We start from the raw sequence: 16,597 nt of genomic DNA on the forward strand, positions 1-16,597 counted from the left end.
TATTTCCACTGTTTGTCAGACATCTGCAGCCTAATACTTCAAGTTGAAGGTTCCAGTTTTATTGAACTATGAACAAAACAATTAGTGACTCTGTTTATGCTGTTTTCTTCAAGGTCCAAGCTTGTTCAGTACTTACCATAAGAAAGCATTAAAGTCTGATGATTTTCTAAATACATTAAGGTCTATAAGATTTTCATGTACAAAACTGAATGGAATAATACAGCCAAGCAAAACAGTTGAGATTATCTTCAAGCATGTGCTGAAACAGGCCAAATCCTGAAGAGGTATAATTCAACAAATTTCTTTACTGGGTTATTTTATGCCTGCTGACAGTATAATGCAATTTTAGCAATTTAACAGAATTTAAAAGAATGTTAATTAACAAGGACCTGTCTTCCTGATTTAAGGTCAATAAAATGGGTATCTGAAAGACCTGGAAATGAGAGAAACTCACTGAAAGACTCAGCTCATTTTTTTCTCCCCCCTCCCTCCCAATAAATGACCTGATTCAGACTGATTTTGATCTTTCTCAGAATATATTTATGCATCTGATGCTCATGCATTAAGTCAGACTTCTCTGGAAAATCAAACCAGCTCCCTAGTTAGATTTAATCTTTAACTCTATTAATAAGCAGAGTCCATAAAATGCCTCTATTTCAATTCAAGGCAGAAATTTCAATTAGCAAGTTAAGGACTGAATTGACATTGAAATATTAGAATGTATTTTTAAGTTTAATGCTATTTCATTCAAAGTGCAGATTTCATAATAAAACACGATTCAGCATAAAATCAACTTTTTATAGAAATGCTACATATGAAGAAAGTCACCTTCTGTTTTATTATTAACCTCCAATTTCACTTATAATATAGGGTGACAAATTGTACTTGAATAATTGGGTGAAAAAGTGAAATCTGGTAATGTTTGGTGAATTCCTACATTTTTATTATTAACCCCCCCAAACTATACCACTATTCTCTAAATAAGCTTATGTAAATAATTAGTACCATATACAATTACACAGTTCTCAAGTATCTTAAAGCCAGAACTTTGACAACTATTTGTTGAATGTGATAGCCCATTATCTTTATTTTTGCTAGGATGTGAACATTCAAATTCATGCTGCCTTGGAAAAAACAATTGCCAAAGACATACAAGTTTATTTAAATGTGTACTCTCTGAACAACTTCTCAATTTTTTTTTCATTTATTCTTTATATATAGCATAAAAATGTTGTTTTTAAAAGTTATGCAATCTCATGAAAATTTTCCATAAATTCAATATGAAGTGTTAGACAATTAATTTTATTTGAAAGGACATGTAGATTATACATGACCTAACTGCTGAAATCACATCAGCATCAACAGATTCTGTTTGTAAACATTAAAAATAATTTTTGATGTTTTCACCCTGAAAGTGAGAGCCTGGCTATGATTGAAACATTTTTCAGCTCTAAGGGTGCACATCATTAAGTTCTTATCTGGGGTTGCACATGTTGGTTCATTTCCAAAGAGTCCCAGTTTGTTCAGATGAGGAGAAGGATCCCTTAGATTTAAAAAAATAAAATAGTGGAAGCATCTGGATTTAGTACCAAAATACAACACGCTGTTGCTTCTTCTCATAAAAATAAAAATATGGACATAGGAAAGATTTTTCTCCTTGTAGTTTCTAAAGAGAGTTCTTGTTTAATTAACTTGACACAATATTTCTGCTATTCACCACTAGTTTTTCAAAGATCATCTCATGGATATTTTCCTTCACTAGAAATGGAAATCTCATCTAACAATGGCCTTCCACAGCAACCCCATCTTTCCAGTGCATTGCCCATGCTTTTTAAACTGACATGCACAACAACCATTAAATACACCTTATCATACAAGGAACAATTTACTTTTTATTACTCTTTTCCAGTCTTCTTTCCCTTGGGCCTGTTTTTTGAGAAATGCAACCAGAAGATGTAATTTTTAGTAACTCGGTCTTAGCTGCCACATGATGAAGATCACAGTGTTGTAACTTTGAAAGTGAGTGCTTTGCTTGGTGTGGAATGCAACTGAATCTTTCTTTGCCACCCTTAGACAGAATAGACTAACAACAACTAATTGCAAGAATACTGACACCATGCTTAGTGAGTACACTTGCACAAGAAGCCTCTTTCACCAATATATTTTGAATTCCTCCAATAACTGCATTTTGCCATCTCCTTCAAGAGCTTGTTCCCATTATGTCTGGTGGCCTACAAACCACCACAGCTCTCTCTCAGTCTTCAGCACTGGAGATGAACAAACACCTTACAGCTGATACAGGCTGCATTTAAGAGAGAGCATGCAGCACATGGAAAACCAGGAGGTGATCCAGACAGCTCCAGTTGCTGGCTGCAGCACATGTTTCTACAGAATAACCACAGTGACTGCCACCACATGAACTTAGAAAGATAAGGCACAATGCTGGTGTTTCTCCCAGCATTGAACTTTGGTCAAAACGTTTGACTTCCCTAAGTGAGCCACACTTGCATGGGTTTTCTGGAGGCAAAATGTTTCTTTAGTTTGTTGTTTGCTTGGGTTTGTTTTGTTTTGTTTTGTTTTGGTTTTTTGGGTTTTTTTTTTTTTTTTGCTAACTGCTAATGTTGTAATGCCATTTCTCTGTTTATTCAAGCATTGATGCACAGCTGATAAAAACGTTGAGGCAGACACAATTACTGCCTATGTAATCCTGACTGTCATTAAATTAATTGAAAAATTAATTTCTCAAAACCTAGTATTCAAAGAAAGCCAATTCAAAACATGGTATTTGGCCATCAAATTCCTAATGGATATGAACGAAAAAAAAAGCAGCAAAAGCAGTAACTTAATTCAGAACTTGCTCACAAAGTAAGTCCTCTCTTCCCACCTTTTCTTTCCTATGCTCTGCATCTCACCAGTAGTCAGGTAGTACAATACTATTCCCTGAACATCAATTTACTGATTCTTTGATGATACACAGGGCACTTTACACAAATGATTCCAGATTAGGATGAGAAAGCCAAAAAGGAGGCTCTAGAAAGCACTGTTGTGTCTCATAATTTCCTGAAGTATTACTCTGTGAAAGTTTCCAAATTAGGTACCAAATTGATAATTTCTTTTCCCATGAATAAAAGGGCAAGGACAACAGTCAGGGCAGGTTTACATGCAATAACAATCAGATCTGATTGTTATTAATTTGATGCTGAACAGTATGAAGTGCTTGAAGAGAAACTTTTAAAGAGGACTTTCTAGAATTTACCTAATATTTCTGTGCTGATTCAAAGGAAAGCACAAAAACATTTTATGAAGAGCTGGGCAACTATGTTGAAAGTTAGTAAACAGATGGAAAAGTTGTCCACACAGTGAGAAACTGATAGGAATGGCAGCACTACATTAGAAAGGAATAATAAAATTTCTGTATTTCATGTGTCTGAAGAATAGGAGAAAAAGGTGCTTTGAGGAGAAAACAAAATCTCTGTGCATACCAAGATTATCGGGCATTGGCAAAAAAGAAATAAAATTGGGCAGTAAAAACAGAAGGTAATGATTAAAACTAAGAAATATTAAAATGGATGTGGTAAGATTTAGACAGGTTCTGGATGTGTGGGTCAAAACCAATAGGCTGAATAGGATGCCAGGATTACAGACTTAAGTGAAAAGAGTCATTGTTATGTTGTCAGCTCTTTCTAGTTATTCTACACTAGAACAGAGAACAGACAATGCAAAAATAAGTTAGTATTTTATATATAGACAAATTTTCATTTAGAAATTACAAAATAGAAAATTAAGATATTTGTCTGTATATGGAGGTCATACTATCACTAGTCACTGTTACACAGGTGCAGGTATTCTATCATATGGTGCTTTAAGTATCAACCAGTTCCAGGACAGGCAGGAGGTTCAACAGGAACAAGGGCTGGGTCCTGCTCTTCTACCACAAGAATCCCCTGCAGTTCCAGGCCTCTCCATCCTTCCTGCAGGGCTCTGTGTGAGGCTCCAACTCCCTACTGTGCCAGGGGCTCTTGCTGCAGCTGGTGCTGCCATCCAAGGCCTGGAGCACATCCCTGCCATTCCTGGGCAGCCTCAAGCAGGGCCCCCTTCACTGAGCACCATTGCTGTCTCCGGGCCCGCACTGTGCTCCAGCTCCCAAGATCACAGGGACATCAAAGAAAAAGGAGCCCCTTGGCATGTTGAGCAAAAAATGTTGAGCAGCACTCATGAGCAAAGCCTCTTCTCCTGCCTAAAGGCAACTTACTGATAAGGCAGTGCCAGCCTTCTCAGAGAAGGGAAGGACATGAGAGCAAATGCCAACAAGGATTTAAAGCTGTGCCAAGGAACACTTGGGTTGGACATTAGGAAGGACTTTTTCCCAAAGAGGGGCAAAATACATTGGAATGGGCTGCATGAAGCAGTCGTGTTCTTCCCTTTGCGGGAGGAGTTCAAGGAAAGAGAGGGCGTGGCACTCAGGGCTCTGCTGGAGCTGCCATGCTGGGCATTCCATGATTGCTCAGGGCTCTCCCAAGCCAATTGATTCTGCTATTCTGTGACATCACAGCCTCTGGGGCCAGCATGGTGGCTGGGAGCTGTCCCCAGCCTGTCACTGTGCCCAGAGCGCGAGCAGAAGTTGCTGCGGAGAGACGGCCAGAGCATGTGCTGAGGTGGCAGCTCAACCTGCAGCAGCACCATGGCTGGCCACGGCTCCCAGTGGCTTCTGAGAGCCTACGTGCTACTACTGATTCTGGCCCATCTGTCCTGAGGGGGACATGGGCACCTTGGGCCAGCTTCCCGAGGTCATGGAGCCAGAGACTGTGGGCCCTGAGATGTCCCCCTGGTGGGTCATGGCAGCAGTTTCTTTGTTAGATTTAGTCCTGGAGCTGCTGCTGATGGACGTTGTGCTCAGGTGCTGCCTTGGCAGAAGCCTCTGGAGTTGCTGCGTAGAGGTGAGGGAGGAGGGTCAGGCCGGTGGGATGGGGGCAGGGGTGAGGAGGAAACAAGGCCTTGGGTCAAGCTGAGGTCAGGCAAGGTATGAGAGCCTCATGGAGGAGAGAAGCTGGTCAGATCCCAAGGGTCCTGGACCTCTTGGGAGCACTCGGCCCAAGGCCCCAAGGCAGAGGGGGATTTCAGGCCCTGGGTGAGGAATCAGGGCCAGGGGCTGAGCCCCAGGGACACCAGGCTGAGCTGGCCAGGGCCCGTATTCCTGCAGCCTCAGCTCGGGAAAGCCCAGCCAGGCCAGAGTGTCTGCAAGGGTGTCCCAAGGCATCCCAAGAGGGCTCAGCCCCACGCTCTCCCCATTCTGTGTCTTGCAGGAGAAGCGCCAGAGCCGCTCGGTCTCCGCAGGGCCGTGCTGCAGGCGGGGACGCGGCTGCTGCCAGGAGCTGCTGCAGCTGCTGAGGCACAACCGTGCCCTGATGTGGCTGTGCCTGTGCCACCGCTCTCTGCAGAGGCCCAGGCAGAAGAGAGCAGCAAAAGGGAGCTTTTGGAAGAGGAGGAGACTGCACTTCTCCCCTCAGCTCTGAGGCGCCCAGCTCCAACTCGTCTCCGCTGGCACAGCAATGGAAGGGGATGTGTGAGCAGTGCTCAACTCGGGCACTGTGACATCCCCCACCATAAGTTTTAGTGAAAATTCTGTTTGTTAGCCATCGCTTAGTCATAGGTTCCCAGCAATGTTTTCATTTAGAAGATCAAGTTTTTTTAGAGTTCTGGTTGTAAGACATTGACCCTTTTTTAGGTATAAGGTAGTCCCCATGTAGATTTCTCACCCCCTAGCTTTCAATTGTTAGAATAGTCTACTTGAATAAATTTCAGCTTTTCTACACCTCTCTGTGTTATTGGCTTGATATTCTATGCTTTATGAATATAAAGGTCCTTCACTGGATGAAGGAGTATGTTGCTGTTTTCTGAGAAATGCTAATATTGATGGATTACCATTCCTACATATCTAACAGGACAAAGACTAAAAATCAGCTTTAATTTAAAAAACTACTCCTTCAAGTTTTACACATCAATTTTATTATTGCCAATGTTCTGAAGTGATACCAAGCCCGTACAGAAAACAAGGAGGGACATAATTAGCAGTTGACATCACCTGCCAAACTACATTTCAAATTCAGTTTAAGGTCTCTTGGTGCAAGTTTGAGTGTGTAAATGGGGACATTCACACAGAGGCACTACCAGTTGGTAGCCTTGGCCTTTCCAGGGAGTTTCATTTTTATTTTTTTCTTTCACCAAATTAAGGAAAAAACAAACATTTCTCTTTTTAGGCAGAGAAAAGATATGGTCAGTTTTTAAGATTCTTCCTGCACAATAACCTATTGGGGAAAATGTAAGCTTTTAGCAGAATGCAACTGTGCTGTTGCAGTTGTTCTCCCACTGTGATGAATTAGAGGCAGGTCTGTAAGACTCCTGTAGTTCATCCTATGTGAGGGTCATTGACCACTTATCACTGTAGGGATCACTAGGAATAATGACACTGGAAGATGTGGAGGTAGCTGGTTAAATAAATACTTGCAATTTCCTTAGCCAGAAAAAACCCAAACTAAACCTTCAAAACAATGCTATAAAAATAGTTATCCCCTGAATTAGGAGAATTTAAATTAACTGTTTTATGACTGCTTTTGGTTTATATTCTTATGTTAAATATTATCATTTCTATCTGAAATATTCATCATTATGCTTTTCTGGAGTTACAAAGGAATATACACCCATCTTCCCAAAATCTGATTTTAAGTGTTTGCAAGTTTAATCACTTAGGAAGCAAAAGGAACTTCACATGTCTCAGGATCAACAGAAACTAACAAACACAACTCGACAACATATATTAAATTGTCAATAAAGTCAGTAAGTATTTTCCACTGTAGAGGTGGAACCACCAGTTTATGAATTTTGCTAGTATAGATTTAATGAAGAAAAAGTAAGTCTCTACTGCCAAATCAGTTATGAGTTGTTCTATTCTACTGCCAGTATGCTGTGGGTATAAACACCATATTTTCATAGTCTCATCCACGAAGAATTCCACTTTAAAATTAGGTCTGGTTTTGAGTTTGACCAAACAAATGAAAATTCTCTATTAAAACACAGTGATGGCAGCAGGGTCAGTCTTTGCAATGAAAATTCAAGATTTAACAGTATTTTCCTGATCAGATCTCCAGGGCTGAGTATACATGGTTATTGTGGTGGCTTGGCCCTTGCTGGCAGCCAAACTTCACCCAGACATTGGCTCATTCCCTCTGCTCAGGAGGAAAAGGAGAAAATAAGAAAAGCAGGAACAAGAAAGCTGCCTCAGCATAAAGACAGGGAGGCCATTGATCTAACAGACTTAACTTGGAAAATCTTATTTATCACCATTTAAAAATAATATTTAATTATATTAGTATTTATTGTTATTAGATAGTCAGAGACGGCCAACCTGACTCAAGTCACTGAGCCACCCATCTTGTTTTGGCACTTAAACTGGAGGATGATGAAAAAAATTACATTCCCCTGACATAAATGTCATCAATTTTAATAAAACAATATGTTTTTCTGTATTTGTTTAAGAAATAGCTAATAAGAAAGTTATTTCCTTATTCTAAAAATTATTATGTTACAAGGAGCAATTTAGTTAATGCTATTCTAATTTACAACAGACATTAAAGTACTCAAACCAAGTTTTCTTTATACTGAAATTCTTTATTAGATTGGAAACTCCTCAAGACAGGGTCCTGTAATGTGGTAGGAAGAGTGTTGTTAGGCAACAGAGACATTAAAGACCAACTATATTCCCATTACATTTTGGAATGTATACATTTCTTCAGCACACATATCACTGAAATTAAAGCTAATTAATTAATGATAAATGATTTGAAAAAAGAGGGGAAGGTGGTAAAATATACTGTTATTACCAATATACTGACTGAGAGAATGTGCTTACAGCCTCACAGTGCTGACTTCATAGGCAGGTGAAATTTACTGTAGATAACTGTAATGTAAACACAGAAAAAACCCTAATCTTACCTATAAAATTATCTAGTGGATGTAGATGTTAACAATCAGAACACAGAGCCTGGGATCTATATACTTAACACTGTGAAAACAGTGTTCAATGTTCAACAGAACCACTTTCAACAATGCTTAGTTTATCTGCTGTATCACTTCCCCAGCAAAGCATAACAAATGAGAGACAGGAATTACAAGGGAAGAAACCATTATTTGGACTGTGCTTCTGTCTTGAATACTGGGTATAACTCCTGGTCTTCTCTGCTCCAAAAGCATACAGTGGTGCTCAAAAAAACCCCAAAACAAACAAAAAAACCAATAACATGAAAAGAATCTGAAAAAATATGCCCGAACTCTTCAGCTTAGAAAATAAATGCAAGACTGAGGAAAGATATAAAATCATGAATTGAAGAGACAAAGTGAGAAGAGAGCAACTGTTCATTGTTTCTATCAAAATGAGAAGAATATCAATTAAGACAGGTAGGAAACTTTAAAAAACAACCATATTTCACATTTGTGCAGTCAAGTTGCATTGAGTAGAGACCTTTTCTAGTACTACTCTGCAGACGCTAAAAACCTATGTGGACTTCAAAAAAGAAAAAAGAAGACTGGCCAAATTTGTGGATTAAAAACCTACTAAGAACTATCAAGAATAAGACACCACTTCTGATTCAGAAAATGCTGAAGCCACAGATGGTTGCATCCATGGTATTTAGGGATCATGTGAGGTCCTGTCTCTGTAGTCTTCCTTAAGCACTTCCAGTCTCCACTGCTGCAACTATACCCAAAGGTGTTTAAATGAAGATTACACCAGTGAATTATTTCGGGAATGAATTTATTTATAGCTGAATTCAAGGGAATAAAAAAAAAATATGCATAAAAGCAAGGTATTTCTCAGCCTTAAAAGCATTTACAAGTATACTTGATTGTGTGGTCTAATTGATATCACTAACGTATGAATACAAGAAAATGTAAGAATATAATCCCAAAGGAACTACACATTTTCCTTTTTCAAAAACTTTTTAGAACCAATATGATAGCACAGAATCTTTGTTAAGTGTACTGAGTCAGGAGAGAATTTTTTTCTTTTTTTTTTTGGAAAAAAGAGTGAAGAGGTATTTCTAACAGAGGTAGATGTGCTATAGTTTTAAAATTCCACTAGATTGATCTGCCTTTTAAAAAATAAATCATTACGTATTTCCCTCCCACGTACAGGAGTTACTCTATTTGCCATTGCATACTGCATTTTCTGTCAGGCATCACACTTGGTGATTTCTGTTCATGGCCAACTTTCAGGCCTCTGTCCTGTAAGGGCAGCACTTCCTGCCACCCCACAGCTTCCACAAACCAGCTGCTACACGGGGGCTGCTCAAAAGGAGGGAATTACAAGCAATGGCACCAAATAATTTTCAAGAGTTCCTTATTTCAATTAAAAAAAGCAAAAATTGCAACTACTGACTTAGCCGAACTGATTTCTGAACCAGCTTAAGTAGAGCAGTACAATATTATGTGGAAATATGGCTCAAAGGACCTTTGTTCTAAGTAACAAGGTAAACATGCACAATTATAATAAATTTAGAAGTGCTCAGCAGTTACTTTTCCAGAAAGAAACAAACAGAATAAATGAGCAAAGGCAATACTAAAAATCCCATTAACTGCCTGTTTTCCCTTACAGCAGTCTAAACACTTCCAATGATCCCTTCCAAAATTATTATTTTGATCCATTCCAAAGGTATTAGCTGTGCAAATAAACCTGGTCGTGCAATGAGGTCTAGTCTGTAACTTAGTTAACGGGGGCGGGAAAAAGAAGTAGATAATTACTCCAATTCATACTTACATCTCGGGTGCTTAAAAAAAAAAAAAAAAAAAAAGGTAATAAAAAGGAAAAAGTGATACTCCTCAGAGGGAAAACACTTCGATACTCAGCGTGTGCTTTATAGCCCGTACGAACAACTTTTCCGCGGCACCTCGAACTAGATGACAAGATCAAGCACAAAGTCGCGCCAGTTCAGCGTTCCTGCCCCTCCATCGCTTCCTCATCGTCCCTCGCTGCGGCTGCGGCGCTGGGCGGGGGCCGGCCCGAGCCCCGCACGGGGGGCGGCTGGGTACAGACATACAGATTTATATTTTAAAAAAGATCGCGGGAAGTGCGACTCCCGGGGCCCGGGGAAGGAGGGTAGGCGGGCGGGGAGGCGGGCGGCAGGGAGGGGAGGCAAGGGTGAGGGGGGCTGTTCCCCGCCTCACTCCCACCCCCGCTGGCTCCGCCGCGGCCGCTGCCGCCGCTGGGCGCTGGGAGGCGGCAGCGAGTGCCCGCCGCCGGAGCCGTTTGAGGAACGCGAGCGGGCGAGCCAGACTTTTACCTTTTCTCTCTTTTTCCCGTCCTCACCCACCATGCCGCGGACGCCGCTGCCCGCGGGGGACGAGCGGCGGCTCAGCCCGGCTCCCTTCTCTTGAGGGGATGCGGGAGGCGCGGCCGGGACGCAGCTAGCGCGACCCGCGCCTCTCCGCCGTCCTCCCCCTGCCGCGTCCCCGACCACCATGAGGGAAGAGCGAGAAGCTGCGGCGGCGGCCGCCTCCCCCCCGGGGCCGGCCGAGCCCCGCAGCACTGCCCGCAGCCGGACGGCGGCGGGGCGGCCGCCCCCGCGGCGCTGCCCGGCAGCGCGGAGAGCCTGCGGAACGGATACGTGAAGAGCTGCGCGACCCCGCTGCGGCAGGACCCCCCGAAGAGCTTCCTCTCCTTGCTGCTCTTTCCTACCGCCTCCTCCTCCCGGGCTCGGCTCGCCCTGGGCGTCCTGGCTGCCGCTGCCCTCTCGCTTCTGGCCTTTCCCGGCCGGGGCAGCGCCCGGGAGCAGCAGGACGGGAGCAGCTGGCGGAGCCCGCGGCCGCTGCACGCCTTGCTGTGCCTGACCCGCTTCCTCAGCCCCCTCTTCAGCATCGCCTGTGCCTTCTTCTTCCTCACCTGCTACCTGGTCGGCGGCCGGCGCGGGGAGCACGGCGGCGGCACGACCCGCTGGTGGCTGCTGGCGCTGCCCCTGTGCTGCTACTCGGGAGACTTCGTGGCGCTGCAGTGGCTGCTGCCCGCGGAGGAGCACGAAGAGGAGCCGCAGATGTTCCTAGGAAGGCTCCTGACGGTGCTGGTCTCGGTGGCAGCGCTGACCCTGCCGCAGAGCTCCCTGAAGTTGCGCCGGAGCCTCCTCGTCTTGGTGTTCTGCAGCCTGGTGTGGCTGGTGTCGCTCAGCAGCCTCCAGGCGCTGCCCCCAGCGCTCGGCCCGCTGCTGGCCGGCACGGTCGGGGTGGCAGGCTGCCTCCTGGCACTCTGGGGCGGGGAGCACGGCATCTTCTCGGCGCAGAGCCGAGGAGCGCACCACCAGCATCACCGCCACCCACGGCTCCCCAGCGTGGAGGAAAAAGTGCCTGTGATAAGACCCAGGAGGAGATCTAGCTGCGTGTCCCTAGGGGAAACTTCGGTCAGCTACTACGGCAGCTGCAAAATGTTTAGGAGACCCTCGTTGCCTTGCATTTCCAGAGAGCAGGTAGGTTTCTCCGAAACTTGAAGGAGAAACTTTCGGAGGAATGAGCGCCACTCCATAGCTTTTCCTGACTGCTGTGTGTGTCTGTGCTGGATGTCTGCTCACTAACAAACTCCTGCTAGAGGAATGGAGGAGAATGTTAGTCCCTTAGCGGGTTTCTCAGCTCGGTTCTGCAGAATCGATATAACCCTTTATTTCTGCGTGGGTGCTAAATCATAATAATGTATTTGCTGTAGGACAGAAGGCTCGCTCGCATTTTTATGCAATCTCAATTATTAAACAGCCGTCCCTATTGATTAGAGCAAAACCTCAAGCCAGTCAGCTTCAGCTTTCAGTTACCGTGTTATTTTGGTTTTTTTTTTTTCCGAAGCCCCCCACCGTCTGGCAGTCTTTCCGAGAGAAAGAAACCGCAGCTTTCTAAGCTGCCCGGCACTTCTGGTTCTTCCCGCTTTCTATCGACAAAACCATTACCAAGTGCAAAAGAAATATCAGGTTTTGAGGGATATTATTTATCGAGTGTTGGCGTTGTTTGAGTGGCAGCTGTCCTTCTGCCCTGCAGATTACTGTCGTTTGTTCCCCTCTCTCCCTCTCTCTCTCCCCTGCTCCTCGCTCCACCTAAGTTAACGTTAGTTTTGGGTTGATGGGTTTTAAGAAACTTCTTTTTACTGAAGAGAGAGCTGTTCAGTAGGGGCTGGAGGGATGCCCGAAACGCTCAGTTTTCTTGAATGGAACTCTGTTGGTTTCTACCTCCCGGAAAACTTTTCAATGAGTCTTGTTTTTTGTAGCGTAAACCCCCGTGCGTGTGGGGGAGTTTGTTTTTATTTGGGCACTTGCACGTCAACTGCAGGAACATCGAGTTGTGTTGGAACTGGCCCGAGGCTGCTGCAAGTGGATTATCAGCCCGTTGTAGGAGGGAGAATGAGGGGAGTGCATTTAATAAACGCGCAAGTGAGCAGTTTCTGCGAAGTGATTGTTGCTGCAGAATCCCCCGTCTGTTACTGTCGTGGCTGAAGCTCATCGGTGCCAAATAAAATTTTCTAGTTTTTCCTTGACATTTGCTCTATAATGCAGGTCTTGTGATTGACTGTGAATTAGGTCTGATGAAATACGAAGTGAATCTGAAACGGTGGAGTAGTTTTCGAGCATTTCCCCCCCTGAGTTTGCCCAACAGAATTAATACAGTAATTGTTTACAGTCATTAATGCAGTAATTGTTTCTGCATAAAAGGTTAAAATGCAAGTATGCTGTGACAGTCTTCAGAAATAACTCATTCAGTACGTTGCAGATTATCTAATGCATACAATGAAAGAAACATTAAAATATTTTACTAGCAGTTAAGATATGTAGGGACTATCATATAATAATTTACTTTCTCTGTTCCCTTCTGGATAGTAAATGCTCTCTTTTGCTGTCACATTCGTCTATAGTGCAGAAATCTCAGAAAATGTGATTTCATTAACCTTTCTAGATGATAGAAGGTATTTGTTCATATGCAAGTTACTAAAAGCTTCCTTTGACGTTCAGCTCACTTTTTAAAGGCATGTGCATATTTCAAGTTAGGGCATTCATTATTCTTCAAGTAACATCATAAATGTCAGCTATAACTAAATACATAGAATTTATTGGCAATGCTTAAATCATACGTGTTCATAATAAAATGTAACTTTTTGGTAGACTTCCAGAATTTGATATCTTTGTTATCACTAGATGTGAACAACAAAGAGATATGAAGTTCTTCATTTTCCTAATGATCTATTATGCTTCACAATAAATATTTGTGTTTTGTTAAGCACAGTTTAAATGAGAACCACAGATACATGTTCTCTGCTGTATTTTATATGCAATTTTACAAGGATAACACAGGTTAAATCCTCTGATCTCCTGTCTGACTTGGAGAGAGATCAGACGTTGCAGAGCTGATAAAACATCAATTGTTTGTGCAGGGGTAGGGAGAAGTAAACCCATAATGTGTGACTTTATATGAATAAACAGTACAAGGTTTTTATATTGCTTCCTTGAAACCAAAGGAATGTGTACACTTTATGCTTTTCAGAGAGCATCTATTGCGTGGCTTTTCTTTAAGGGCTGATTACACATTTTGCAGGTCTTTATAAAGCAGTACTGTGGGGTTTTTTTCCAATATTAGTATTTCAAGGAGTTGAATGAACATTGTTAGGAAGATGCTGCTAGTCCACCATGACAGAAATACTTTAATGAATGAGAGATAAGTTATTATTGTGATTCTATTAGATGTATTTTGTGTCACAAGCCTCTTATATGTAGAAGAAGTTATGTCAAGTATAGAATAGCAGGTCAGTAGGGTACTCCAAGGATCATCTGGTCATACCTTTCTTGGCAAAATCACTGTCTAGACAAGTTGGCCCAGCACCCTGTCCTGCTAAATCTTAAACTTGTCTAATGTTGGGGAATCCATTACTTCTCTGGGGAGATTAGTCCAGTGGCTGATTTTTTTTATTTCTTTCTATTTTTTTTTATAATAAGAACAATCTCATTTTGTGTAGATTTTAGTTATTATTTGATAAAACTAGAGAATGTTAGTATTGACCTTAAATTTTCAGTAACATGTTGATTTGAAGTTATATTTGCTCTTTATCTACCAAAGTATACAAGAAGATAATGATATTTATTTGATTGGGTTTTTTTCTTTTTTTTTTTTTTTAAGCCAACAGTTCCAAGGGGTCTGTGTGCATGGAGGGGTGGGAGCAGGATGGAATACTAACACACAGGGAATGTACAACCAGCAGCACATGCACACAGAAATTGGATGGAATTTTTTTTCTGGGGTACAGGTGGAAAGAAGCCTTGTAAGCATGATCCTGTAAAAGCTTGCAAATTTGAGTAATCCTCATGACAAATACTTAGGTATTGCTTTCTGGACTTCAATAGGTGCAGTAACTATAAAGCTGGAAAGTTGATAAAATTAGATTATTCTTGCTATTTATATGAATATCTATATCTACTTTAGCAATCAAAGTGTCTCAATTCGTGCTGTGTGTGTCTCTTCTGCAGTGTATATGTCTAGCAATATATTTTGAGGTGGGAGGAAAGAAACTTGAACAGATTATGTCTTTATGTTTTTGTGTAAGTATACTTAAATGCCAATATCAAAATATATAAATACACGTTGTAGAAAACAATATGACTCAAATTACAGCAAAAAATTTTGCAAAGGCAATGCCTTTTCTGAATTCTACTACATTAACACTTCTGCCAATAGAAATTGATATGATTTTAGCAGTAAACAGGCTGTTTATATTGTTACTTCAATATTCATCCTGGACCCAGAGAAGAATTGCAGTAAGACTGCAGTATTGATTGGTATTTCAAACTTTGTGTAGGTCATATTTTGACTGCATGTATTAATTGGGTGGTAATCTGTTAGCTCCACCTATTGCTACTGATATCAAAGGGTTTATCTTTATTGACTGTTGCACATTTAGCACTTAATTTTTTTTTTTTTTTTTTTTTTTTTTTTTTTTGTCTGAAAGCCAAATCAGGGAATCTAAAAGGTGCTTGTCAATATTGCAGATCTTGTAAACACTATGTCCTGAAAAATATGGTAGTAAGATTTTTTTTTCTTTAACTTGGTAGTGGACATGTATATGAGAGCAAACACCTATGTGTAGGAAATCTTAAATAGGAACTTCTCAGAATCCAGAAAAAATATTCATATTTTTCCTTGAGTAAAGAATAGGCCTTCCTATTCAAATACACATGATACATGTCCAAAACAGTCTGCAAACAGAGCTGAAACACACTTTTTCTGGTTATCTGACTGGGTTCAAGCACATAGGAAAGCTGGGATATTTAATGAACAAATACTGCTTTCATGTTGCACTCTGTTAATTACAGGAAGAATTGTCTTGTGGTTAGGGTTGGATTGACCACCACCTCTCCCCAGTTTCTGTTCCAAGCTATCTCATACCTTTGATGTATTACCTTAGGAACATCAGGACTTGATTTCAGGAGTCTGAAATATTTGTGTAGCTTGAAATTAATGCAGTTCCTTATTTGCTCATGAAATTTACATCTGCGTCTGTTACCTATTTGTGAAACAAATTACACCTTGTCCTTAAGTTTTCAGGGCATAAACTTCCTAGTGCAGAAGCTGTCTGTTAATGTGTATTTTATAATCTGATACTGAAACAGATTTTTAGTATCTGCTACACTCAGATGCTGTTTGCAACCCAGAAACAGGTGAACCTTTACCTGTTGAGTGCAGCCAGTAACAAAATACAATTCTCCTTGCTGCGTGTTTGACAAACCAGCTCTTTGCTGTTTGTAGTTTCTCCCTCATGATTCCAATGACTGTTACCACAGCTGTACCTGCATGGCCAGATGTATTTCTGTTGTTCACCAAATCTTCCTGTTCCTGGGGTTTATCTCACAGGGAAAAAATCAAGGTAGCAGTGTGTGTTGAGCTGTGGATGGAATCAATTCCAATGGGATGCAGCTGAATGTGAGGAATATGCAAAGAGAATGCTTGCATGGTGAAAGTAACAGACTTGGAAAACTGTTTCTGCAACCATATTTTGAATGGGTAGGATTCTGTTGTTTCTGTCTGGTTCTCTCTGACGTTGGCAAATTATATTGAGCTAGATGAAATGTGAAATGAGAAGTAAAAGTTGGTCAAAGTTCTCTCTGTCTCTCTCTCTGTCTCTCTCTCTTGTCTTCTCTCTGTCTTCTATCTCTCGTTTCTCTGTATCTATCTCTGTCTATCTCTCTGTCCTCTTCATGGTCGTCTATCTCTCTCTGTCTCTCTCTCTGTGCTTCTATATGTCTCTCTCTCTGTCTCTTCTCTTCTCTCATCTCTGTCTATCTCTCTGTCTATCTCTCTGTTCTCTCTCTATCTGTCTCTCTCTCTGTCTCTCTCTATGTCTCTCTCTCTGTCTCTCTCTCTGTCTCTCTATCTGTTCTCTCCTGGTCTCTCTTCTCTGTCTATCTCTCTGTCTCTCTCTCTGTCTCTCTCTCTGTCTCTCTCTCTGTCTCTCTCTCTGTCTCCTCTCGGTCTCTATCTCGTCTCTCTCATCTCGCTATCTCTCTGTCTATCTCTACTGTCTCTCTCTGTCTCTCTC

General features: G+C 41.8%; 1 protein-coding gene across 1 annotated transcript in view; it reads left to right on the plus strand.

Annotated features, from left to right (window-relative positions):
- Positions 1-10,101: 10,101 nt before the first annotated feature.
- PDE3B (phosphodiesterase 3B) overlaps positions 10,102-16,597 on the plus strand; it is an 83,906-nt gene continuing 77,410 nt past the window's right edge. The window contains 2 exon segments of the mRNA XM_030240367.2: positions 10,102-10,564; positions 10,567-11,504. Of these exon segments, the coding sequence (XP_030096227.2) occupies positions 10,510-10,564; positions 10,567-11,504 (993 nt within the window). The 5' untranslated portion in view covers positions 10,102-10,509.

The sequence above is a fragment of the Serinus canaria genome, chromosome 5 (assembly GCF_022539315.1).
Source record: "Serinus canaria isolate serCan28SL12 chromosome 5, serCan2020, whole genome shotgun sequence".
In the NCBI taxonomy this organism is placed as follows: domain Eukaryota; kingdom Metazoa; phylum Chordata; class Aves; order Passeriformes; family Fringillidae; genus Serinus; species Serinus canaria.